Below are 27,306 nucleotides of genomic sequence, written 5' to 3' on the forward strand. Positions count from 1 at the left end.
CATGAGTTAATGAACTGTGTGTCCACAAGCCTTGAGTGAGTGAACTATGAATGAGTGAACTATGAATGAGTGAACTGTGAGTCCACAAGCCGTGAGTGAATGAACTGTGAGTGAGTGAACTGTGAGTCCACAAGCCGTGAGTGAGTGAATTGTGAGTCCACAAGCCGTGAGTGAGTGAACTGTGAGTCCACAAGCCGTGGGTGAGTGAACTGTGAGTCCACAAGCCGTGGCTGAGTGAACTGTGAGTCCACAAGCCGTGGCTGTGTGAACTGTGAGTCCACAAGCCGTGGCTGAGTGAACTGTGAGTCCACAAGCCGTGGCTGAGTGAACTGTGAGTCCACAAGCCGTGGCTGAGTGAACTGTGAGTACACAAGCCGTGGCTGAGTGAATCAGGGGCGTCACAACGGGAACCCGTCAGCCGCGCCTGCGCAGTTGGGGGCTATGCGTAAGTGATGAATTGGTGGAGAGGTGGAATATTGCATTGGGGGACCAACCCTCCCGTGTGAGAATGGGACCCAACTCTTTGCAGTTATTGGTGTGCCTGGTAAGAACTTCGGCAAACAAACTTTTACAGTTTTCTGTGATATATTTGCATTTGTTCACTCCTTTACTGTATAGTAATGCAACTTTATCAATTACAGTGTGTAGGACATCGGCAGTAAGTGCGGTGGTCATTCAGGTCGCCTTGTGTTTCATTTCTTTAACTCAGCTGAAAATAAACAAACTGTTGAAACAGATTCTCGCATCTCACTCTCGCTACTGCCGTTGCAGTGTCAACCCTTGTGGGTCCATCATTTACATCTTGCCCCACACTCCTCCACTCTCTCTCTCACACTCCTCACGAACAGCCTCCCGCTAAAATAGGCGAATTGGTCCTTTCTTTCGTTAATCCTGCCCGCAGTCTCTAATGGGACCGGTTTCACAGACTTAACCGTGACCGGCCGCGTTTAACCAGGGCTCTGGGAACTCGGCATCTGATGGGGACGAGGAGGATTCCACAGGGAAGGCAGGGACAACTTAGAATCCGGCAGCAGAGTGGCTCTGTTAATGGTTCATTCTGCAGTCAGTTCAGAAAGAACACACGCTGGTAGATCCACGGCCATTGGTTCAGGTGATTGATCCATCTGTGACAGACTCCACAGTGAGACGTGTCCACAGGAGCGTGTGTTCACTCTGATCAATAACTCAAGCACAGTGAACTTCACATTGTAAAGCCATCCCAGTCAAAACCGTCCCGGAGAGCTGCCTTGCCCGAGCACTGGGACAACTCTGGGCAAGGTCCCACTGAAGGCAAGAACAACATTCTAGTCACTAAACAATTATGCCTGCGGGCCAGATGATTTTGGGTTACGGGCTGGTTCCGGCACGTGGGCCATAGGTTGCCGACCCCTGCCTTAACGGTACATTCGCCTGTAGATAAAGCATCAGCCCACATCACACTGATACATTCGCTGCCTGCCTCAGATTAGATATATTTTTACACGTAAATTATGAATAAAGATAAGAAAATGTTTCAAACACAAGTAATACTTTCTTATTCGAGTAGCAAACACATTAAGGAGTAAATTAAAATAACAAATTATTTGACTTTTTGAATATCTTATAATTACAGATTAATAAACTGAACTAGAAATGGGACTGTGCAAGTATTGTGTGAACAGCAGAACAAGAAAGGAAGCTATTGAGTTGACAGAATTCTAAATTAAATCATTGGTAGAATAGTTTATACACGGTTTATACAGCGTTTTGTTCGCTTTTTCTTTATCACGAATGACCTTTGACAAATCCCATGAGTCCTGCCGTTTTTTGGAATACTGAACTCGCTTATAGCGAGGCACATATAACAAGGTAGAAAGTGGGAAATGCTCACAACACTTTTTTTAGATGTAAAGTTCTCCTAGACCAGGAAACGTAAAGTAGAACATTAACTACAATCAGTCTCGAAGAAGGGTCCCGACCCGAAACGTCACCTATCTATTTTCTTCAGAAATGCTGCCTGACCTGCTGAGTTACTCCAGCACTTTGCTTCTATCTTTGGTATAAACCAGCATCTGCAGTTCCTTTTTATTATACATAAAGTGAAGGCCTTATCCAGAGATTGAAAAAGCAACAAGTCGAAGGGAAAGGGCTGTGATTATTTCAACACGATTGCCAAAGGCATTCGAGGCAGCTGGTGGGTGTAGTCCATCTGACTCACTCGCTAATTCTACCTTTGCTCTCTGCCTGCCCTGATAACATATCTATGCCTGCATCCAGCCAGGTCGGCAAGTTGATCCAAACTGATAAAGAGGAATAAAGAGAAACAGATAGAGCAAATTGATAAGAGAAATCTCCCCACTATTAGCAAACGTTACCGTGCTCATTGTCACAGTATCAACAAACCACCGATAAAAAATAACAAAGAACAGTACATCATAAAAACAGGCCATTCTGCCCACCATGTCTCTGCTGGATGTGATCCCAAGTTAAACTCATCAGCCTATGTACATATAATCCATTTTCCTCCATATCTGTGTGCCCCCGGGTGTTGTACCTCTTGTGAACAGGTTCACCCACTTAGAAGCTGTCGGGACAGAAGAGGTGTTTACACTGGGCGGCGGACTGGCTTGTGATGCGAATAGGGCTGTTGAGCCAAAACCAAAAAGGCCTAAGGCAGGCAACGCCATTTTAGTGGGAGACTCCATTGTGAGAGGTACGGACAGGGGTTTCTGCGGCAACAGACGGGATGCGAGGATGGTGTGCTGCCTTCCTGGTGCCAGGATCCAGGATGTCACGGACAGAGTGCAGAAAATCCTCAAGGGCGAAGGTGAACATCCGGAAGTGGTAGTGCATTTCGGCACAAACGATGTCGGAAAGAAGGGGATGAATATTCTGCAGCGTGACTTTAGAGAGCTCGGAAAAATGCTGAAAAGCAGGACCTCCAGGGTTGTTATCTCCGGTTTGCTTCCAGTTCCTCGTGCTGGCGAGAGCAGGAACAGGGAGATACGGGACCTGAACGTGTGGCTGAGGAACTGGTGCACGGGGCAGGGATTTAGATTCTTAGATCACTGGGATCTGTTTTGGGGTAAGGGGGAACTGTACAAAAGGGACGGATTGCATCTTAACAGGTGTGGGACCAGCATTCTGGCAGGCAGGTTTGCCACTGCTACACGGGTGGTTTTAAACTGAATAAGGGGGGTGGGGTGTCGAATGGGCTAGTGGAGGATGGAGTTAAAGGGAAAGGGTTTCTTAAATGTGTGAGCGTAGAGACAGAGGGGTGTAAAATGAGGGTAGAAGCAATAGGTAGCAAGGTGAAAAGTAAAAGTGGCAGGCCAGAAAATCCAGGGCAAAAATCAAAAAGGGCCACTTTTCAACAAAATTGTATAAGGGGTAAGAGTGTTGTAAAAACAAGCCTGAAGGCTTTGTGTCTCAATGCAAGGAGCATTCGTAATAAGGTGGATGAGTTGAATGTGCAGATAGCTATTAATGACTATGATATAGTTGGGATCACAGAGACATGGCTCCAGGGTGACCAAGGCTGGGAGCTGAGCATCCAGGTATATTCAATATTCAGGAGGGATAGAGAGAAAGGAAAAGGAGGTGGGGTAGCGTTGCTGATTAGAGAGGAGATTAACGCAATGGAAAGGAAGGACATTAGTTTGCAGGATGTGGAATCGGTATGGGTAGAGCTGCGAAATACTAAGGGGCAGAAAACGCTGGTGGGTGTTGTGTACAGGCCACCTAACAGTAGTAGTGAAGTTGGAGATGGTATCAAACAGGAAATTAGAAATGCGTGCGACAAAGGCAAAACCGTTATAATGGGTGACTTCAATCTACATATAGATTGGTTGAATCAAATTGGCAGGGGTGCTGAGGAAGAGGATTTCTTGGAATGTATGCGGGATAGTTATCTAAATCAACCTGTAGAGGAACCAACGAGAGAGCAGGCTATTTTAGACTGGGTATTGAGTAATGAGGAAGGGTTAGTTAGCAGTCTTGTTGTACGTGCCCCCTTGGGCAAGAGTGACCATAATATGGTTGAGTTCTTCATTAGGATGGAGAGTGACATTGTTAATTCAGAAACAATGGTTCTGAACTTAAAGAAAGGTAACTTTGAGGGTATGAGACGTGAATTGGCCAAGATTGACTGGCAATTAATTCTAAAAGGGTTGACGGTGGATATGCAATGGAAGACATTTAAAGACTGCATGGATGAACTACAAAAATTGTTCATCCCAGTTTGGCAAAAGAATAAATCAGGGAAGGTAGTGCATCCGTGGATAACAAGGGAAATCAGGGATAGTATCAAAGCGAAGGATGATGCGTACAAATTAGCCAGAAAAAGCAGCATACCGGAGGACTGGGAGAAATTCAGAGACCAGCAGAGGTGGACAAAGGGCTTAATTAGGAAAGGAAAAATAGATTATGAAAGAAAACTGGCAGGGAACATAAAAACTGACTGCAAAAGTTTTTATAGACATGTGAAAAGAAAGAGATTAGTTAAAACAAATGTAGGTCCCTTGCAGTCAGAAACAGGTGAGTTGATCATGGGGAACAAGGATATGGCGGACCAATTGAATAACTACTTTGGTTCCGTCTTCACTAAGGAAGACATAAATAATCTGCCGGAAATAGCAGGGGACCGCGGGTCAAAGGAGTTGGAGGAATTGAGTGAAATCCAGGTTAGCCGGGAAGTGGTGTTAGGTAAATTAAATGGATTAAAGGCCGATAAATCCCCAGGGCCAGATAGGCTGCATCCCAGAGTACTTAAGGAAGTAGCTCAAGAAATAGTGGATGCATTAGTAATAATCTTTCAAAACTCTTTAGATTCTGGAGTAGTTCCTGAGGATTGGCGGGTAGCAAACGTAACCCCACTTTTTAAGAAGGGAGGGAGAGAGAAAACGGGGAATTACAGACCAGTTAGTCTAACATCGGTAGTGGGGAAACTGCTAGAGTCAGTTATTAAAGATGGGATAGCAGCACATTTGGAAAGTGGTGAAATCATTGGACAAAGTCAGCATGGATTTACAAAAGGTAAATCATGTCTGACAAATCTTATAGAATTTTTCGAGGATGTAACTAGTAGCGTGGATAGGGGAGAACCAGTGGATGTGGTGTATCTGGACTTCCAGAAGGCTTTCGACAAGGCCCCACATAAGAGATTAGTTTACAAACTTAAAGCACACGGCATTGGGGGTTCAGTATTGATGTGGATAGAGAACTGGCTGGCAAACAGGAAGCAAAGAGTAGGAGTAAACGGGTCCTTTTCACAATGGCAGGCAGTGACTAGTGGGGTACCGCAAGGCTCAGTGCTGGGACCCCAGCTATTTACAATATATATTAATGATCTGGATGAGGGAATTGAAGGCAATATCTCCAAGTTTGCGGATGACACTAAGCTGGGGGGCAGTGTTAGCTGTGAGGAGGATGCTAGGAGACTGCAAGGTGACTTGGATAGGCTGGGTGAGTGGGCAAATGTTTGGCAGATGCAGTATAATGTGGATAAATGTGAGGTTATCCATTTTGGTGGCAAAAACAGGAAAGCAGACTATTATCTAAATGGTGGCCGACTAGGAAAAGGGGAGATGCAGCGAGACCTGGGTGTCATGGTACACCAGTCATTGAAAGTGGGCATGCAGGTGCAGCAGGCAGTGAAGAAAGCGAATGGTATGTTAGCTTTCATAGCAAAAGGATTTGAGTATAGGAGCAGGGAGGTTCTACTGCAGTTGTACAGGGTCTTGGTGAGACCACACCTGGAGTATTGCGTACAGTTTTGGTCTCCAAATCTGAGGAAGGACATTATTGCCATAGAGGGAGTGCAGAGAAGGTTCACCAGACTGATTCCTGGGATGTCAGGACTGTCTTATGAAGAAAGACTGGATAGGCTTGGTTTATACTCTCTAGAATTTAGGAGATTGAGAGGGGATCTTATAGAAACTTACAAAATTCTTAAGGGGTTGGACAGGCTAGATGCAGGAAGATTGCTCCCGATGTTGGGGAAGTCCAGGACAAGGGGTCACAGCTTAAGGATAAGGGGGAAATCCTTTAAAACCGAGATGAGAAGAACTTTTTTCATACAGAGAGTGGTGAATCTCTGGAACTCCCTGCCACAGAGGGTAGTCGAGGCCAGTTCATTGGCTATATTTAAGAGGGAGTTAGATGTGGCCCTTGTGGCTAAGGGGATCAGAGGGTATGGAGAGAAGGCAGGTACGGGATACTGAGTTGGATGATCAGCCATGATCAAATTGAATGGCGGTGCAGGCTCGAAGGGCCGAATGGCCTACTCCTGCACCTAATTTCTATGTTTCTATGTTTCTATCCAAAAGTCTCTTAAATGCCACTATTAAAGCTGCCCCCACCACCACCCCCAACAACATGTTCCAGGCATCCACTATCCTCTGTGTAAAAAGACTTGCCCTGTCTATCTATCTATCTATCTATCTATCTATCTATCTATCTATCTAGCTATCTATCTATCTATCTATCTATCTATCTATCTATCTATCTATCTATCTATCTATCTATCTATCTATCTATCTATCTATCTATCTATCTATCTATCTATCTATCTATCTATCTATCTATCTATCTATCTATCTATCTATCTATCTATCTATCTATCTATCTATCTATCTATCTAAAAGTCTGCGGCTGCCGCCTGCTGTCCGTCCGGCTGCCTTTCTCCCTTTTGATTTGTTCCATCGTGTGATGTCACAATGCCCAATGCTCGCAGATGTCCAATCAGAATGGATCCATTTACATGGACGGCTGTCGGCAGCCTTTCTTCCTTTGATTCCTTGCTACGCCGAAACCAGACGCAGAATCGCCGACATCTTTTCCATTTCGGTAGAGATTTCACTTTTCTTTCAAAGTATCCGCATTTTTAATCAAATGTACACATTTTTAATCAAATCCTTCTCCCCCCCCAATATTTAAAAAAAAACTGGCTTCTCACCCATAGAAGCAGCCACAGCCCCAGCCACTGGTGAACGTTCCATTGTGTGATGTCACTATGCCCAATGCTCAAAGACATTGTTGCCATACAGAGAAGGTTCACCAGACTGATTCCTGGGATGTCAGGACTTTCATATGAAGAAAGACTGGATAGGCTCGGCTTGTACACGCTAGAATTTAGAAGATTGAGGGCGGATCTTATAGAAACGTACAAAATTCTTAAGGGGTTGGACAGGCTAGATGCAGGAAGATTGTTCCAGATGTTGGGGAAGTCCAGAACAAGGGGTCACAGTTTAAAGATAAGGGGGAAATCCTTTAGGACAGAGATGAGAAAAAAAAATTTCACACAGAGAGTGGTGAATCTCTAGAATTCTCTGCCACAGAAGGTAGTTGAGGCCAGTTCATTGGCTATGTTTAAGAGGTAGTTAGATGTGGCCCTTGTGGCTAAAGGGATCAGGGGGTATGGAGAGAAGGCAGGTACAGGATACTGAGTTGGATGATCAGCCACGATCATATTGAATGGTGGTGCAGGCTCGAAGGGCCGAATGGCCTACTTGACTTAATTTCTATGGTTCTATGTTTCCCTCTCCTCACCCCTCTCCCTCTCCCACCCATCCCTCTCTCCCCCACCCCCCTTCCCTCTCTACGCCACCCCCTTCCCTCTCTCCACCCGCCCCCTTCCTCCTACCCCTCTGTCCCTCTTCCATCACTCCCCCTACCCCTCTCCTCCTCCCTCCCCACTCTTCCACCTCTCCCCCTTCACCCTCCACTCTCCCTCCCCACTCTTTCCTCTCTCTCCCCCCACCCCTCTCCCCCTCCCTCCCTCCTCCCCTACCTCCCCCTTCCCCACATCTCTCTCCCCATCCCCCTCTCTCACCCCCTACCCCGCTCTCCTTTCCCTCCCAAATCTGTCCCGTTTCCTCCTCCTCCTCTCCCCTCCCTCCCCTCTTCTCACCCCCCCTCCCCCCACCTGTGTGTTTGGGGGGTGGTTAATGTGAGTTTGATGCCGCAGCCCCCCCCCCCGCAAACGCCGTTGGGGAAACAGACCCAACAGGTCTGCACTTGGTCTAGTCTCCTTTAAAATTTAGCCCTATCACTTTTGAGCTTATATATTTGACAGTTTGGTTAATCTTGAGTACGATAGTTTTAAAAGTGTACCCTGTTATGTGAGAAATTGCCCAGCTATGCCCCATTCACAAAGAGCAGCACCAAGCCATCTGGATCATTACCACAGAAGCAGTCCACTCATCAGCCAAGCCATGAAGTTGTGGTTGGCGGTGTTATCAAATGGTACATAGTCCTCTCGCCATTGCCTGGTTTAGATTTCATCAGGGCTACTTAGCTCCAGGCCTAGACCCTTAAAATCGATCAGCATGGAAACAGACCCTTCGGCCCAACTCGTCCATGCTGACCAAATTACCCCATGGAAGCTAGTCCAATTTGGTTGCATCTGACCCATATCCCTCTAATCTTTTCCTATTCATGTACCTGTAATTGTACCGGCCTCGAGTACCTCTTCTGGCAGCTCGTTCCATTTACCCATCTGTATGAAAAGTTGCCCCTCGAGTTCCTATCAAGTCGTTCCCCTCTCACCCTAAACTTATGCCCTCTAGTTCTTGATTTTCCTACCCTGAGTAAAAGACTCTGTATTTACCCTATCCATTCCTCTCATTATTCCATGTGTACCTCTATGAGATCAACCCTTACCCTCCTATGCTCCAAGGAATAAAGTCCTAGCCTACTTGAATCAGCACGGACCAAGATCTTATTGAATGGTGGAAAGGCTTGTGGGACTACAATATACAAAGCTACAGACTAAGGCTTGCAAGTCTCTTTTGTTCAAACTGGGATACAATTTCCCAAACTGGGATTTAAATTATTTCATAAAGATTTAGGTTTATTATTGTCATGCATACTGAGGTACAGTAAAAAACATGTTTTGCATGCTATCTAAACAGATCAGATAATACTACACCTAAATATAATCAAGCCATACTCGACTACAATAGGTAGAGCAAAGAGGAAGATACAGAGTGCAGATTATGGTTCTCAGCATTGTAGCACACTAGTTCCATAGAGAAAGTCTTATGGCCATAATGAGGTAGAGGTGATTCGGGCAGTACCGTAGTTTGTGGAAGGACTATTCAGAAGCCTGATAACCCAAGGGAAAAAGCTGTTCCCGAGTCTGGTGGTGTGCACCTTCAAGTTGCTGCAGCTCCCACCGAAAAGGAGCAGCGAGAAGATGGAATGAACGGGTGCGACAAGTCTTTGATTATCCAAAAGGACAGAAAGTGCTGGAGTAATTCAGCAGGTCAGGCACCATTTCTGGAGAACATGAATAAGTGATGTTTCGGATCAAGACCTTACTTCAGTCAGAAGAAGGGTCTCAACCCGAAATGTCACCTATCCATGTCCTCCAGAGTTGTGGCTGATCTGCTGAATTACTCCAGCACTTTCTGTCCTTTTGTGTATTAACCAGCATCTGCAGTTTTTCTGTTTCTAAGTCTTTGATTACTTTGGGTGCTGTAAAAAGGCAGCGTGAAGTGCAGATGGAGGCAACATTTAAAAAATACTAGACCAAGTGGGCCCGTTCGGTCCCGTTCCCCCAATGCAATATTCCCCCAGTAGCACTCACCTAACTGAGCAGGCGCGGCTGGCAAGTGGGAGCGCGGCTGGCAAGTGGGAGCGCGACTGCGACGTTTTTAAAGTTTAAAATGGCAATAACTTGTAAAATATAAGATCAATGTGAACGCATCTCACTCTCCTTCTGCAGTCCCCTATTCCCCATCCTCCATTATCCTCCCTCTCCCTACCCTCCACCAACCCTCCTCTACTTCCTCCCCTCACCCCCTCTCCTCCCCTCCTCTCTCTTCCCCCTCCCCTCTTCCATTACCTCGCCAGCCCTCTTCCTACCCCTATCCTCCTCCATTCACCCTCAACCCCCAGCAATCCTGCCCCCTCCTCTTCACCGTCCCTCTTCTTTCCCCTCTCCTCCTCCCCTCCCCCACTCACCCCCTCACCTCTCCCTCCCTCTCCTAGCCCCTACCCTCAGTCATTCCCTCCCTCCCTCCATAACCTCTCTCCCCTCTCTACCCCCTCCTCTCCCTCTATCCTCCTCCTCCCCCACTCATCTCCCCCTATCCCACCCCCCACTCACCCTCCTCACCTGCCCCACTGCCCTCCTCCCCCCCACTCCCTACCTCCCCCCATTCCCCCCCATCCCTCTATTCCCCCCTCCTCCACCATTTTCCCTCCCCCACTTTCCCCTCCCTCTCCCTCTCTACCCCCTCCTCCCTCAATCCCCCCAGACTCCCTCCTCACCTCCCCAGGATTTTGATGTAAACCACCGCTGTCCCGTTTGCTCCACCACGTCGGTGATTAAGTTGTACTTGAGGTTGGGACTGTCGGGCTGGACGGGCCGAGCGGCCTGGAGCCGTGGGAGGGGGAGGGAGAGGCCGAGGGTGCGGCCTAGTCCTTTCCCTGGGTCCCCCTCCCTCCCTCCCCACGGGCCCGGAGCAGCAGCTCCCGGACCCCGCACCGGCTCGAACCCCAACCCAGGGCCCGGAGCCATGCTCAGGGCCCAGTCCGTGTCTGTGTCCGCTCCTCGGAGCCCCAAAGCCCGGGCCCAGCTACAGCCCCGGGGCTCGTCCCACGGCAGGCCTCTTCACCCTCCCTATTCTTTCCCCTCTCCTCCTACCCTCCCCCACTCCCTCCCTCACCTCTCCCTCCCTCTCCTTTCCCCTACTCTCAGCGGGAGGATGCTATGAGAATGCAGGGTGACTTGGACAGGTTGGGGGAGTGGGCAGATGCATGGCAGTTGAAGTTTAATGTGGATAAATGTGAGGTTATCCACTTTGGTAGCAAAAACAGGAAGGCAGTTAACTATCTAAATGACATCAAGTTGGGAAAAGAGAAGTACAACGGGATCTGGGGGTCCTTGTACATCAGTCTATGAAAGTAAGCAAACTGTTGAAACAGATTCTCGCTCTCACTCTCGCTACTGCCGTTGCAGTGTCAACCCTTGTGGGTACAGCAGGCAGTGAAGAAAGCGAATGGCATGTTGGCCTTTATAACAAGAGGAATCGAATATAGGAGCAAAGAGGTCCTTCTGCAGTTGTACAGAGCCCTAGTGAGACCACACCTGGAGTATTGTGTGCAGATTTGGTCCCCTAATTTGAGGAAGGACATTCTTGCTATTGAGGGAGTGCAGCATAGGTTTACAAGGTTAATTCCCGGGATGGCGGGACTATCATATGCTGAGAGAATGGAGCAGCTGGGCTTGTACATTCTGGAGTTTAGAAGGATGAGAGGATATCTCATTGAAACATATAAGATTGTTAAGGGTTTGGACACGCTAGAGGCAGGAAACATGTTCCCGATGTTGAGGGAGTCCAGAACCAGGGGCCACAGTTTAAGAATAAGGAGTAAGCCATTTAGAACGGAGATGAGGAAACACTTTTCCTCACAGAGAGTGGTGAGTCTGTGGAATTCTCTGCCTCAGAGGGCGATGGAGGCAGGTTCTCTGGATGCTTTCAAGAGAGAGCTAGATAGGGCTCTTAAAAATTGTGGAGTCAGGGGATATGGGGAGAAGGCAGGAACGGGGTACTGATTGGGGATGATCAGCCATGATCACATTGAATGGCGGTGCTGGCTCGAAGGGCCGAATGGCCTACTCCTGCACCTATTGTCTATTGTCTATTTATATTCTTGGCTTGGCTTACCTTCGTACCTCATCTTTTCTTGTTTTACTAAAAGCAACTTCCACAACTTCAGGGTGTCTCAAAGCACTTTGGAGGCAATTAAGTGTAATCAGTGTGGCGATGGAGGAAATTGTGACATTTGATTTGCATGCAGCAAGTTTCAACAAATAATTTTAATGATGTTGGTTGGGGATTCTTTCTTGGCTGGAGACCAAAGAGAACTCCACTGCTCCTCTTGTTCCCAATCGCTTGCTAACACTGTCACAGCTGACAGCTTTCCAATAATCTGCACATTTCTCTCCTCAGAAATGTGCCCTAGCAAAGACAGGAATGGAGTTGGAACAATTCCCTGAGTCTCTGAACAATTAAGATTTGTTGTCTGTGGAACTCCACTTGGATCAGATCCAGGAAGTTCTCAACCTGAGTGACTGAAGAATGCAGTGAAAACAATCAGGATTCTTTCAGTCTCACATCATCCCAGCACCAAGTAATTATGACCATCGAACACTTTAAAAGTTTGATCACTGCTGCAATGTCAAAAATATCATGGGTGATTTTCATCAAGCATCAAACATCAAACTCGGAAACATGGTGTCATAGGATAATGGAACATGAACTTAGGACCTTTGGCCCACCAAGTCTGTGTTGACCATCAACCGCCCAATGACACTAATCTTACATTTAGCTCATGATTAATACTCCCAACATTGTCATTAATTCCCCCTCCCCACACACTCAGTCACTCATCTTGGGGCAATTCACAGAGGCCAAAATAATCTACCCACCTGCACATCTTTGGGATGCAGGAGGTAACCGGAGCACTCAGGGAAAGTCCACACGGTAATGGGGAGAACATGCAAACTCCACACAGACAGTGCAGGATCAGCAGAGCTGCAAGGCTAGACTATAGATAGACACAAAATGCTGGAGTAACTCAGTGGGACAGGCAGCATTTCTGGAGAGAAGGAATGGGTGACATTTTGAGTCGAGAACTGATCTCCAGAGATGCTGTCTGACCCGCTGAGTTACTTCAGCATTTTGTGTCTATCTTCGGTTTAAACCAGCATCTGCTGTTCTTTCCTACTTTATAGTTATACTATCATTTGCTCTGTAACTGTGATCATCAAAATGATCAGGAGACAGGGGAGAATTACTTGGCTCCCCTTAAAATGATGCAGTTGGCTCTGGAGTGGGGCAAGGGTGTGATCTACAGGTGAGTGTGATAAAGGCATGAGGGGATTGATGTTAACTCAACACTCGCCTCTACAACAAAAATAAGCCCAGAGAGACTATCAACTCTTCACACACTATATACATGGCCAACAGCTCAATCAGTTAATAGAGTAGAATCATAGAATTATACAGCACGGAAACAGGCCCTTCGGCCCATATTTCTATGGATGATTTCCACCTGCTCATTCCCACGATTAGAAAACAATGCAGGGCTCTATTACATAAGCATATCCATCGTATTTAGATGGTTGCTAACCATTTTAACTCCCCTTCCCATTGACATACTGGCATTTCTGTCCTGGGCCACTTCCGTTGCCTGAGTGAAGCCACTTGCAAACTGGAGGGACGGCTCCTCATTTTCTGCTTTGGTAGCTTACAATCCAAAGGTATGAACATTCAATTCTTCAAGTTTTAGGTAGATAACTATCAACCCACCTCCCCTTTCCCCTTCCCCACCCCAACCCTTTCCCTCATCCATTTCTTGGATCTTCTCTCCTCATTCCACTAGCTTTTGTCTCCTTTTCATCTCTTGCCCTTGCCTACCCAGCCATGTATCCATCCATCACTTGTCAGGCTTTGCCCAGCCTCCACTTCTCTTCCAACGTTCTCCTCCCTCAGACTGAAGAAGGGTCCTGACCTGATGTCTTGTCTAACCTTTCCCTCCATCAATGCTGCCTGATGTGCTGAGGTGTCAGAGATTATGGGGAGAAGGCAGGAGAATGGGGTTGAAAGATAAATCAGCCATGATTGAATGGCAGAGTAGACTTGATGGGACGAATGGCCTAATTTTGCTCCTATAACTTATGAACATATGAATTTAGTTATTCCAGCACTTTGTGTTTTTTTGCATCATATTCAGAGTTTCACTCAGCAATAGAGCTATTCCTATATTGCTGGGCGTCTCTCTGCAGTTACAGTATCAGGAAGCTTTTGTAAATGCGTTGATAAAGCTGCTCTCTCACCTGCTGGCTCACAGCAGCGGCTGTATCGTGGATTCCGCAGCACCTACCCTCGTGGAACTCCTCCTTGCACTCACGACAGAAAACAAACTGAAAGGCAAAGTATAAAGTGTGAAGGAGCAGGCAGCAAAGTGGAGAAACATTGAACTAGTTTCTGCTGGCTTAGTTGCTGGTTCGTCCACCCTTCAAGTCCAAGAAATGAAAGTTTGCAAGACCCATTTCAGAAATTTGAGGAAACACGTTCACTGATGTTATAGCACTTGATAGGGGCGAATGATCCCAATTAATCGTAGTTGGATTTCCTCATATATTTTTAATTTCACCTCTCCTCCAACCACGAGCATACAAGGAAATTAAAATAGCATTATTACAAATATTAAGTTTATAATGTTCTGCTTAGCCCGTAGTGATTTGTATCTCGAGGAACAATTTAGAAACGTTTCATCTTAATTTTGTATTGAAATCATAGAACATAGAACAGTACAGACCCATTCTCTTCGGCCCATAATGTCTGTTGTGAACATGATTCCAAGATAAACTAATCTCCTCCGCCTGCATGTAATCTACATCCCTCTGTACCCTGCATATCCAAGTGCCTATCTAAAAGTCTCTTAAACGGCACTATCATATCTACCTCCACCACCACCCATGGCTGCACGCTCCAAGCACCCACCACCTTCTGTGTAAAAAACGTCTCTATCTTTAGCCCGATGGGAGACGGGAGAAGAGGTCGTGGCCAGGGTGCAACTCGTCCTTGATTATGCTAGTGGCCTTGCCGAGGCAGCATGAGGTATAAATGGAGTCAAAGGAAAGGAGGTTCGTTTGTGTGATGGTCTGGGCTGTGTCCACAATTCTCCGTCATTTCTTGCGGTCTTGGATGGACCAATTCCCAAACTATGCTGATGCGCCCCAATAAAATGCTTTCTATGGCACATCAATAGAAGTTGGTGTGAGTTATTGGGGACATGCCGAACATCCTAAGCCTTCTAAGAAAGTAGAGGCCTTGGTGTGCTTTCTTGGCCATTGCTTCAATATGTTTGGCCCAGGAGAAGTTGTTGGTGATATTGACTCCTAGGAATTTGAAGGTTTCAACCATCTCTACTTCAGCACCGTCAATGCCATCAAGGGTATGTGTACCGCTTCGCTTCCTGATGTCAAACACTATCTCCTTTGGTTTGCTGACATTTTAGACAATAGGGTCCCACTTTAAGAGAACATTGAGAGAAAGGTTGTCTTGACACCAGGTCACGAGATTCTCAATCTCCTTCCTGTACTCCGTCTCATCATTATTTGATATCTGGCCCACAATGGTGGTGTCATCTGTGAATTTATAAATTGAAATATATTTGTAAATGGTTGCACAGTCTTGGGTGTAAAAGGAGTAAAGAAGGGGGCTGAAAATGCATCTTTGCGGAGCATCAGTGTTGAAGATTATCATAGAGGATGATTTGTCCCTTATCCTCACTGACCTCTGATGTTCCAAAGAAAACAATCCAAGTCTGTCCAATCTCTCTTTATAGCTAACTAGACTAAGTGGGACCCGTTGGGTCCCAGTCACGCGGGAGGCCTGGTCCCCCAACGCAATATTCCACCACTCACCCGTTCCCCCAATGCAACCTGTTCCCCCAACGCAATATTCCACCACTCACGGTGTGTGGGCGGGGGGGGGGGGTGGGGGGGAGGCTAGGGGGTGTGTGGGCAGGGGGGAGGGGGGAGAGAGCTTGGAGAAAAGACAGGGGAAGAGCCATGGGGAGAGGGGGGTATCACGGGGAGGGGAGTAGGAGCCAGCGAGGGGGACTAGAGGGGAAGGGGCTGGAGCTGGTGGTGCAATGGGGACTCACAGAGGGCGCCAGTTACTGGTCGTTCTCCTCCGCCGGGATCAGAGTCTCCGCTTTTCGTTTGGCGACATATCTGACTCCGTGCTGGGCTGCGCTAAGCTGGGCCGAGCTGGGCCGCTTCCTGTCCCTCCGAAATTGTGTCTGGTTGGAGACCTCTGCCGGCCATCCAGAGCATCATTCAGCTCCAGTAAAGACACAATGGCGCAGGAAGGGGTGGACCGTCCCGCGGAGTGACAGGAGAAGAGACTAATCCGCGGGGCGCTGACTGGCAGGAGAGGAGGTCGATCTGCTCATGCACGGTTTTTAAGATTTTTAAACTTTTACAATATACCACCAATTGGAACAAAACTTTGTGCACTCGCAGCACAGGAAAACGGTGAGTGAGCTGGCGAAAAATCGTAGCGCCATCGCGTACCGTTTTTGCGCAAATAGAAAATCAACGCAGACCGGAAGATAACAAGATTAGAGTTTTATTATGTACTAGACCAAGTGCAGACCCGTTGGGTCTGTTTCCCCAACGGCGTTTGCGGGGGGGAGGGGGGGGGGGCTGCGGCATCACACTCACATTAACCACCCCCCAAACACAACGGTGGGGGGAGGGGGGGTGAGAAGAAGGGAGGGAGGGGAGAGGAGGAGGAGGAAATGGGACAGATTTGGGAGGGAAAGGAGAGCGGTGTAAGGGGTGAGAGAGGGGGATGGGGATAGAGATGTGGGGGATGGGGGGGGGATGGGGAAGGGGGGGAGGAGGAGGGAGGGGGAGAGGGTGGGTGAGAGGGGAAAGAGTGGGGAGGGAGAGTGGAGGGGGAGGGGGGGTGAAGAGTGGGAGGGCAGCGTGTGAGGGTGGTGTTTGATGCAGAGGGACACTGGTAGGATGGAAGGGGGTCGGTGGAGGGAAGGGGTGGGGGAGAGGGGCACGGGTGGGGTGAGAGGGATGGGTGGGCAGAGGAGAGGGGTGGAGAGGGAAACATAGAAACATAATTGTGCAGGAGTAGGCCATTCGGCCCTTCGAGCCTGCACCACCATTCAATATGATCATGGCTGATCAGCCCAACTCAGTATCCTGTACCTGCCTTCTCTCCATACCCCCTGATCCCTTTAGCCACAAGGGCCACATCTAACTCCCTCTTAAATATAGTCAATGAACTGGCCTCAACTACCTTATGTGGCAGAGAATTCCAGAGATTCACCACTCTCTGTGTGAAAAATGTTTTTCTCATCTCTGTCCTAAAGGATTTCCCCCTTATATTTAAACTGTGACCCCTTGTTCTCGACTTCCCCAACATCTGGAACAATCTTCCTGCATCTAGCCTGTCCAACCCCTTAAGAATTTTGTACGTTTCTATAAGATCCGCCCTCAATCTTCTAAATTCTAGCGTGTACAAGCCGAGTCTATCCAGTCTTTCTTCATATGAAAGTCCTGACATCCCAGGAATCAGTCTGGTGAACCTTCTCTGTACTCCCTCTATGGCAACAATGTCTTTGAGCATTGGGCATTGTGACATCACACGATGGAACGTTCACCAGGGGCTGGGGCTGGGGCTGCTTCTATGGGTGAGAAGCCAGTTTATTTTTGAAATTTGGGGGGGGGGGGGGGGGGGGGGGGAAGAAGGATTTGATTAACAATGTGTACATAAATGTGTACGAAATGTAATGAGGAGCGGATACTTAGAAAGAAAAGTGAAATCTCTACCGAGTAAATGGATCCATTCCGATTGGACATCTGCGAGTATTGGGCATTGTGACATCACACGATGGAACGAAACAAAAGGCAGAAAGGCAGCCAGACGGCAGGCGGCAGGCACACAGTTTTATATATTAATAGATAGACAGACAGACAGACAGACAGACAGACAGACAGACAGACAGACAGACAGACAGACAGACAGACAGACAGACAGACAGACAGACAGACAGACAGACAGACAGATACATAGATAGATATCCTCCAATCCAGGCATCATTCTGGTAAACCTCCTCTGCATCCTTTTCAAAACGTCAATCCTCCCTGTAATGCGGTGACCTGAACTGCATGCAATACTCCAAATATGGCCTAAACAAATTTCCATAAAGCTGCACATGACTTTCTGCCTCTTGTATTCAATGCCCCTAAAATCGATCTAGTTCTGTTCGTCCAGCTGTTGTTTATCACTTGACCAAATCCATTTTAACCAGGAAGGAGCAAGTGTATCATACGGTCATCCTGTATATAAAGCAGAATTGATCTTCAACTCTGCATCCCAATCCTAAATCACTCCTGCTCCTGTCCAATCAGCAACTTGCTGGCCCACAACATCTTCTCCTTCACTAAATCAGTTTTAAAATTCTCATCCTTCGTTTTAAATTTGTCTGTGGCCTTACCCTTCCTCTGCCAGTATAACACCCCTCACATATCTCTGCGCTCCACCAATTCTGTCCGGATTATAATCACTCAGACGATAGTGGCTGGGATTTCAGATGTTCACGAATTCCCTGTTCCAGGCAAGCAATGGTTAGGATGTTCCAATATCTCTCCCTATGACTCTGCAACAGATAATGTTTGTTGGTGCTCTGTGAGAGTCTTTGGTGCGTTTAATGGTGTTCACACGTGTACGTTGGTGTTCTTGTTATACTTTTGATTGTGTCCCGTGATTTTCTTTCTTTAGATCAGCTCACCGATTGCCCTTGCCCCGTTCAAAGATTTTACATCAAACTATACCACTTCTGTGGAAATCATCAATAAAAATAAGTGCTGTAAACAGCAAGCTAAGAAGACAAAAGTAAAACAGAGCTAATTTCTCAATTTAAAGATCTTTGTCACATCTGGGAGAGAGAGAACAATTTGACTTTAGAAGGAGGGAGAGATGGATCGAACAAAGAAAATATCTCTAATCTTTTGTACTTCTTACATATTCCTGTTTCAATTTCAAGATAACCATTGTTTTGTACCATTCAACAACATCTTTTTGGTTTTACCTTGATTACTATTTATATAAAACCCTGAACTGTATTTGCTGTATTTTGTATTAGTATTTACAAACTATTGCAGCTACTTCTCTCAATATCTTGCTTCCAAGCCTATGGTATGAACACGTGTTTCCCCTCTTTCCTGTGGCCCCACTCCACGCACATTCCCCACACCTCTCACTACCCCCCCCCCCCTCCGCCCAAACTTTCCCTATAGCTCAGGACCTCAAATCCTGGCAACATTGTTGTAAATCTTCTCTGCAATCTTTCCAGCATTTTATAACTAATAAACTATTGAAAATTATGTGATTGATTTATACCGTAATGAAGCAATTTGTAAATTTCAATTAATGTGAAACTTTGCATTTGCTGGGCTTTGATGAAATTTGCTGCTCTCTGCTGCCACCTGGTGTCTGAACCACTCAGCCACAGATGATGTTCTGAAACAAGAGCGATTTCTACGCGGGGCACAGACCTTTCTTTGAGTGGGACACCTACACTGTCACATTCCCATTCACCTGCCATAAATATTAATTTGCCAACTCAGCAAATTAAAATGCTTCCATAAATTCCAAACTTTCTATCACTGAGCAATTCAGTGACAACAGACTTCCACATCTATCACTTTCTGCTCCTTTTCAATGATTCAATGATGCTTCATGGACATATGTACCTGGATACAGTGAAATTCTTTATTTTTGCATACAAGCTGGTAAAATCATACAGCAGACTTCACCTAGGCAGTACAGAGAGTGGTGAATCTCTGGAACTCTCTGCCACAGAGGGTAGTTGAGGCCAGTTCATTGGCTATATTTAAGAGGGAGTTAGATGTGGCCCTTGTGGCTAAGGGGATCAGAGGGTATGGAGAGAAGGCAGGTACGGGATACTGAGTTGGATGATCAGCCATGATCATATTGAATGGCGGTGCAGGCTCGAAGGGCCGAATGGCCTACTCCTGCACCTAATTTCTATGTTTCTATTTTTCTAACCTCGTTTCTGGCACTGACAAAGTTTCAAAAGTTTGTAGTACAGTCGTATTTTCTCACAGTGCCCCCCCCCCATCGGTGGATCCCCCTTGGTTCCCAGTGGCTCCCTGCTGGGTCCCACTTCGTTCTCAGCAGCCCAACGCCGGGTCCCTCTTTGCTCTCGGTGGCCCGCCCGCCTGGTTGTTCTTTTTTTTGTATCAAAAATAATTTATTTAATTACGAACATGATACAAAAAACAAAAACAAAAAAAACCGTGGTGCAATACCCACCACCATATTACAAAATCACTACGCTATTCAGACATTAAATTACAAACAACTATATTACAAATAACACCACCCTCTCCAACACCACCCGGGTGCAGAAGTAATGTTAAGGGGCAAGCATCTGGCTCGGGCAAAGCCCTCTTCTGCCTGGAACCGTGACTCCAGGCGGGCATCTTGGCCAGGCCTAGGAGCAACCCAACCAAGACATCTTCAGCCCTGCCCATTCCCTAGATCACGTCACCAGTCCTTCGGTCACTGACAGCATAGCCGCTCCTACCCCTACGGACCCTACATGGTGGTGCTCCTTGACCTCCGGACCCTGGCTACAAGGGACGTTCTACTAGTCCCTCCTGGTTGTTCTTGGCGGCCTGCCTGTCAGGTTGCTCTGCACGGCACATCCCGGGAGCCTTCTGCCACCATGAGGCGCATCCCTTGAGTCTCATCTGGAATATGCAACTCTGTGGCCGCACCTTGTCTAGAGAGGCTGATCGGCAATGCTGGAGTCATGTCTGATTTATGTGAGATTGGAGAGATTAGACTTGGAAGTGCTGATTTGGGAATGATATCCAATTTGCTGTTACTGGCAGGCTGATGAAAAGGGGGATAGGATGTGTTAACATTAGGAATAAGATTGAATGATGTTGTTGAGGGCAATTAAATGAGTAAAGGGGATTAATTGCGGCACTTACAATGATTGGGGAGGTGGTTCAGAAGAAGGGTCTCGACCCAAAACATTACCCATCCATGTTTTCCAGAGATGCTGACTGACCTGCTGAGTTACTCCAGCACTTTGTGTCCTTTTGTATAAACCAGCATTTGTAGTTCCTAGTGTCTGCAGGTGGTTGATGCGGATGAGGAGAGTTGATAACGGGAAAGGGCGAGGAGTTCTGGCAACAGGGATACATCAGGGTACTATTTGATGTAAATTTGCAAAATGCAAATGGTTATTTTTAACCATGATTGGCTATAGTAAAGGTATCTATATTATACTGCATCTGCCACGCATCTGCCCACTCACTCAACCTGTCCAGGTCACCCTGCAACCTCCTAACATCCTCTTCACAGTTCACACTGCCACCCAGCTTTGTGTCATCCGGAAACTTGCTAGTGTTGCTCCTAATTTCCTCTTCCAAATCATTAATATATATGGTAAACAGTTACGGCCCCAACACCGAGCCTTGCGGCACTCCACTCGTCACTGCCTGCCATTCTGAAAAGGACCCGTTCAATCCTACTCTTTGTTTCCTGTCTGACAACCAATTTTCTATCCATGTCAACACCCTACCCCCAATACCTTGTGCTCTAATTTAGTCACCAGTCTCCCGTGTGGGACCTTATCAAAGGCTTTCTGAAAGTCTAGATACACTACATCCACAGGCTCCGTTTCATCCATTTTACTTGTCACATCCTCAAAAAATTCCAGAAGATTAGTAAAGCATATTTTCCCTTTCTGCAAATCAGTTTGGATTTCATAAATTCAAGGAAGGAAAAAGATTGTCAGTCATAAATTTGATCAATAAGTGTACACTACAAAAGAATGCAAAATATGTAACAATGTTCTTTCAGTAATTGAGAGCATCACATCAATGCTAGATCAGTAGTGTTGGCACTGTATGAGACCATCTGGTGTTGGTGTGACTCTCATTAGGATAATGGACATGACTTCTGCAGAATAAAAGCCAGCGAACCCCAGAATTACCCATCGACCTCTCTGGACAAGGTGCGGCCAGCCATTAAGCTGCATTTTCCCGATAACAGAATGCAAAAGAAGCAGTAAGTGATTTATGTGAAAGTCTGAAAACAAGGAACTATAGATGCTGGTTAATATCCGAAATTACATAAATTGCTGGAGTTACTCAGCAGGTCAGGCAGCATCTTTGGAGGACATGGATAGGTAACGTTTCGGTTTGAGTCCTTCTTCAAACCGAAGAAGCCTGAAGAAGGGTTTCGACCTGAAACGTCACCTATCCATGTTTTCCAAAGATGCTGCCTGACCCGCTGAGTTACTCCAGCACTGAGTTACTCAGTAGTTGAAAGTTTTGAATTTACTGAAGCATTTGAAGTTGCTGGGTTGGCAAATTATTATTCAAGGGCCAGTGGATGGGAATGTGACAGTGTAAGTGTCCCTCCTGAGCAGAGGTATGCGCACTGCACAGAAATTGCTCTTGATCCTGGACAGTTCGGCTGTCATCCAGTGGTTAAGTGTCGCAGACACTAGGGGGCAGCAAAAGCCACAAATATTTTCATTGCTTCATACATTGCTTCACTTCCAATCCATATAGAGGCATACTTTCGGAGAGATGATGCTAATGGAAATATTCTTTTACTGCGAAGTGTATGTCTTTGGGAGGTGTGGGGAACCAGAGTACGCAGAGGAAACCCACATAGTTGCTGGGAGAACATGCAAACTCCACACAGACAGCATCTGAGATCAGGACCGAACCTGGGTCTCTGGAGCTGTGAGGCAGTGGATCTACCAGCTTTAAACATGGCTACGTTTACCAGTATCTAGGTAAAAATAAATTGCTATTTTTGTGAATGGCCTTTGGGCATGGATTGTACACCTGACGCTGCAAAAGTGTGTGAGGGTTCATAAGTTCTAGGAGCAGAATTAGGCCATTCTGCCCATCAAGTCTACTCCGCCATTTAACCATGGCTGATCTATCTTTTCCTCTCAACCCCATCCTCCTGCCTTCACCCCATAACCCCTGACACCCGTACCAATCAAGAATCTGTCAACCTCCGACTTAAAAATATCTCCACCATTAAAAATAAATGCAGTGTTACACCCAACCATCAGATGCTTGGTGTTCCATGAGCACTTCTGCATTACAAATGAAATACAAAGTGAAATCTGTGGGTTTAATTTTAAGTTCCTGTCATGCTGGGAGCTCCAGGGAAGAGGTCTGCTAACAAGTGGGAGATTCGGAGGAAAGTGTGTAAGTGTCTTGTTAATCCAGGCTTGCCAGGTGTCTGGAGTAATGAGGTTGAGAAGGCACGACGACAACCTCCATGAGTCAACTTTGGCTTTGCTCATCAGGGAACGTTCCATATCAAAAATTTGATGGATGCTGGAGTTGTTAAGAAAAAAATGAGGGAGTCACAGAATGTGGTGCGGACGCTGACAGATATATGGGATGGCATAATGGCACAGATAGTAGAGCTGCTGCCTTACAGTGCCAGAAACCCAGGTTTAATCTTGACCTTGACTCTGTGTGGAGTTTGTACCTGCGGACACGTGGGTTTCCTCTAAATGTTCCGGTTTCCTCCCGGAAGATGTGTGGGTTTATAGGTTAATTGGCCTCTGTAAATTGCCCCTGGTGTATAGGGAGTGGATGCAAAAGTGGAATAACATAGAACTGGTGTGAATGGGTGATCGATCGATGGTCTGCGAGGACTTAGCAGGCCGAAGGGCCTGTTTTCATTCTGTATCTTTAAAACCTAAAACTACAAAACAAACCTTCTCACAGAAAATATAATTATCTGTTTTTGCTTACTGTGAGATAATGATTCCCTGGCCCCAACCATACTTCTGTGAAATGATGTCAAGGTGATGTGACCTGGTATGATGAATATCCAACTGATGCTTATTGGGGTAGAAATATTGGGAGAAGATGACGCAAGCATTCACTCTCATCATATCTGCAGAGCTTATTGGTTGCATGCTGAGCATCTTCACCACCTTGGGGCACTGCACTCCCACACCAAACCTAAAGTTCTTTTGCATTTGCAGGTATTAAAATATTCCTTCTGATGTCTTCTCAATCTGTATGTGATTGCAGCCTTAAATTTCACGGCTGAAACCAGTGTGATGTTTGACAAGATCTTGGTGCTATCTCCTGCACTTTTTAAAAGACCAATAGGTGGCACAGTGGTGCAGCTGGCAGAGCTGCTCCCTCACACCATCAGACACTCACGTTCAATCATCATCTCAGGATCTAATGACCATGTGGGTTTCCGCTTGGGTGCTACAGATTGCTCCCACATCCCAAAGAATGTGGGTTTGTAAGTTAATTGGCCTTTGTAAAATTGCTCCTAATGAGTAATTAGTGGATGAGAAAATGGGATAACATAGAACTAGGGTGAACGGGTGAACTGATTAGACTTGGTGGGCTGCGTTTAGAGCTATATCTCGAAACTAAATGGCATAGGAAAACATTTATCTCAATCACATATGTAGTATTTGAATATTTCAACAATTAACTTTGAATCTAACCCAGATTCATTTTGTTGCTATTTGGTCAAATGATAACAGGCACTCAGACCATGGCCCTGCTGGATTGATGGAAGACAAATTGGGAGATAATTGAACAGGGGCCGAAGCTCACCTGCTGACCTTCTGGTCAGAAGTGCCTGGAAATTATATAGGTCATGGGAATACATGCTGGTGACCTAGAAAAGACCAAGCCCAGAGCAATGCGGCAACTTTCAATCTCAACGCCAACTGGGCAAACGGAAACCTGCAGGTCTAGGCTCCATGTCAGACATGGGGAGACCTTGACATTGGATCGATTACTACCAATTTGTTTAATGCACAAATTGCATTCAAAAATCATATAACTCATGATAGATTACGCTAAAGATTACTGCTGGATAAAATCCTGCCAATCGGAAACCTGCCCACTTCCATCCTCCTTCTCCTTAATGTATGTGAAGGTTTTCCCTCATTAGTCAATCATTTATTGTTGTCACAAAACACACACTGGATCCTCCCTTCCCAATGTAAACTGGACAATTTGGTGCAATCTGCAATCTTTGTTGAACAATAAGTTCCCATTAAGATGAGAGGGGAAAGATTTAATAAGAAGCTGAGGAGCAACTTTTTCACACAGGTGGGTATCTGGAACGATTTTCCCGATGAGGTAGTTGAAGTAGGTACTATAACAACATTTAAAAGACATTTGGACAGGTACATGGATAGAAAAGATTTAGAGGGATATGGGCCAAAGGAAAGTAAATGGGATTAGAATTGCTGCCATTCGGAGACTGAAGGCTTTGGATTTATATGTGGCACATGCCCACCTGCTGTGTAAATTGGTGTTAATTCTTCCTCACATATAAAAATCCGCAAAAAAGAAAAATGATTTGATGGTGACCTAGTTATTATGACAACCATCTGCCATTGCCTTATGTTAAGATCTCAAAAGAGAAAGTGCTCACTGATCCTGCGTTAGAAATATATCAGTATTCCTTCATCGTTGCCAGGTGTAAACCCTCTCAACAGCATCTTCAGCAGTAGGTCAAGCAGGCAGTGCACCATCATCTCCTCAGGGACAATAAAGGATGGCCAATAAACCACCACTGAGAGCAGCGCCAGTTCTTAAAAAATGTATAAATGTTTTAAATACCTTGCGACATCCAAGGTGGCGCAGAGGTAGAGTTGCTACCTTACAGCACCAGAGAACCGGGTTCAATCCTGACTATGGGTGCTTGTCTGTATGGAGTTTGTACGTTCTCCCCGGGTTCTCCGGTTTCCTTTCACACTCCAAAGATGTACAGGTTTGTAGGTTAATTGACTAGGTATAATTGAAAATTGTCACTAGCGTGCGTAGTGTTAGTGTGCGGGGATCACTGGTCGGCACGGACTCAGTGGACCGAAAAGCTTGTTTCTGCACTGTATTTCTAAACTTTAAAACTCGAAACTAAAAGAACAAAAGCGACAAATGTAGGAGAACACCACCACCTGCAGGATTCCCCTTTTATCTATACCATATTTGAGGTGTCTGAGCGACGTGGGAAGCTGGGTAAACTAGGACTTTACTCCTTGGAGCACAGGAGGCTGAGGTTTATAGAGGTGGATAAAATCATGAGGGGAATGGATAGGGTGAATGCACAGTCGTTTACCCAGTGCAGGGGAATCAAGAACCAGAAGGCATAAGTTTAAGGAGAAAGTGGCAACTTTTTCACACAGAGTGTGGTGCGTATATGGAACGGGCTGCCAGAGGAAGTAGTTGAGACAGGTACTATAACAGCATTATTTGGGCCAAAGGCTGTCAAATGGGACTAGCTTAGATGGGGCATCTAGGTCGGCACAGACAAGTTGGACCCAAGGGCCTGTTTCTGTGCCCCATGACTCTGCAACATGTGATTTGGAAATATCTCCTTATTCCTTCATCCTCAATAGATCTACATTCTGGAACTCCCTCCACAATCGCACGATGGGATACCTTTGTCAGAGGGACAATAACACATGGTGGCTCACCACCATGTTCACCAGGAGTTAGGGATCTGCATCATCCTGCAGTGAAATAATTAAAATATTCTAAATGTCAGGTTACCCTGTTACTATGATAGTACCAGAGGGAGCTCGTTGTAAGTAAAATGGCTGATATGTCTTGTATTACAATAGCCACTAAATTTCAAATACTTTATTAGCTGCAAAGAGCTTTGAGATGTCCTGAGGTCGTAAAGGCATTGCATAAATCCACATCTTTCCTTTCTCTACTGGCATTAATGGAATGTCTGATTCTTACAAAAGGGATAATTAAGCTAATAGAAAAAAGATGCAAAGTCAGCATGTTAAATGCAAGGGTTACAGCAGCCACTGATGAAAATTGGGGACAAATGGTTTCTTGTTAATACAACACTCTTGGGAAAAACCGTAACTGATAAAACCAGTATACCAAACCTGCTCGAAACGCAAATAACTTAATCGCTTAAGAATCACATCCTTCACTGTTCCATGCAGTTGAGAGAGATTAGTTTGTATGCACAGATGTTATGAATATTCTGAAGCAATTGCTGAGAATTGCTGGGAGAGTTTGGATGTCAAACACACAAAGTAGAGACACACCTGGCTAATTAATGGCTCTGTAAGGCAATCACTGTAATTGTTGATTTAAAATCAGACATGTTTGTTAAGACTGCGTTAACAAGTGTTTGATTTCTCTATGACTGAGTTGTAATTAAAACTGTTTGAGATTCCCAAATTGCAATAATAGGAGGTTTGAAAAATTTAATGCTGAATATGTCAAAAAAATTACTTGGTCTTTGCATTTATCGACACTATTGAAGACTTGAGATGCATTGATATAGTTGTAATTGCCATTTAATATTAAAATCCATAGTTATGTGAGTTATCCAAATTGTAATAATGTAAAAATGTAATCCCTCGGCAACTATACAAGAAGGAAAGATTAACTTAGTGTGATGTGTACCGGTAGTTTTTCATGTTTTTATTTTCAATTTGGAGCATTTGATTAAAAAAATATCTAACTAGACCATTGTTGGTCAATGTTGACAATTCTGAGGTGTTTACGAAATCCAACGGCGGTAGATTTTCCTGGTTTTGCAAAATAAAATGCCTCCTGCATCAAGAACTGGATTACATTTAGGTATGATCTAATTAAATCGCATGTAGTATCACACCACACAAATGGCAGGTATATATTATTTCTAAATACAGAGTGAAGAAGGGTCCCTGTCTGGAATATCACCTATCCATGTT

At 45.8% G+C, this 27,306-nt stretch overlaps 1 protein-coding gene across 3 annotated transcripts in view; it reads right to left on the minus strand.

The window, feature by feature from the left end:
• Positions 1–27,306, minus strand: part of prkn (parkin RBR E3 ubiquitin protein ligase) — an 833,127-nt gene that overhangs the window by 13,620 nt on the left and 792,201 nt on the right. For all 3 annotated transcript variants that reach the window (XM_033025724.1, XM_033025722.1, XM_033025723.1), the window contains one exon: positions 13,829–13,915. In XM_033025724.1, coding sequence (XP_032881615.1) covers positions 13,829–13,915 — 87 coding nt within the window. The remainder of the gene's footprint in view (positions 1–13,828; positions 13,916–27,306) is intronic.

This window comes from Amblyraja radiata, chromosome 8 (assembly GCF_010909765.2).
Source record: "Amblyraja radiata isolate CabotCenter1 chromosome 8, sAmbRad1.1.pri, whole genome shotgun sequence".
Taxonomy (NCBI): Eukaryota; Metazoa; Chordata; class Chondrichthyes; order Rajiformes; family Rajidae; genus Amblyraja; species Amblyraja radiata.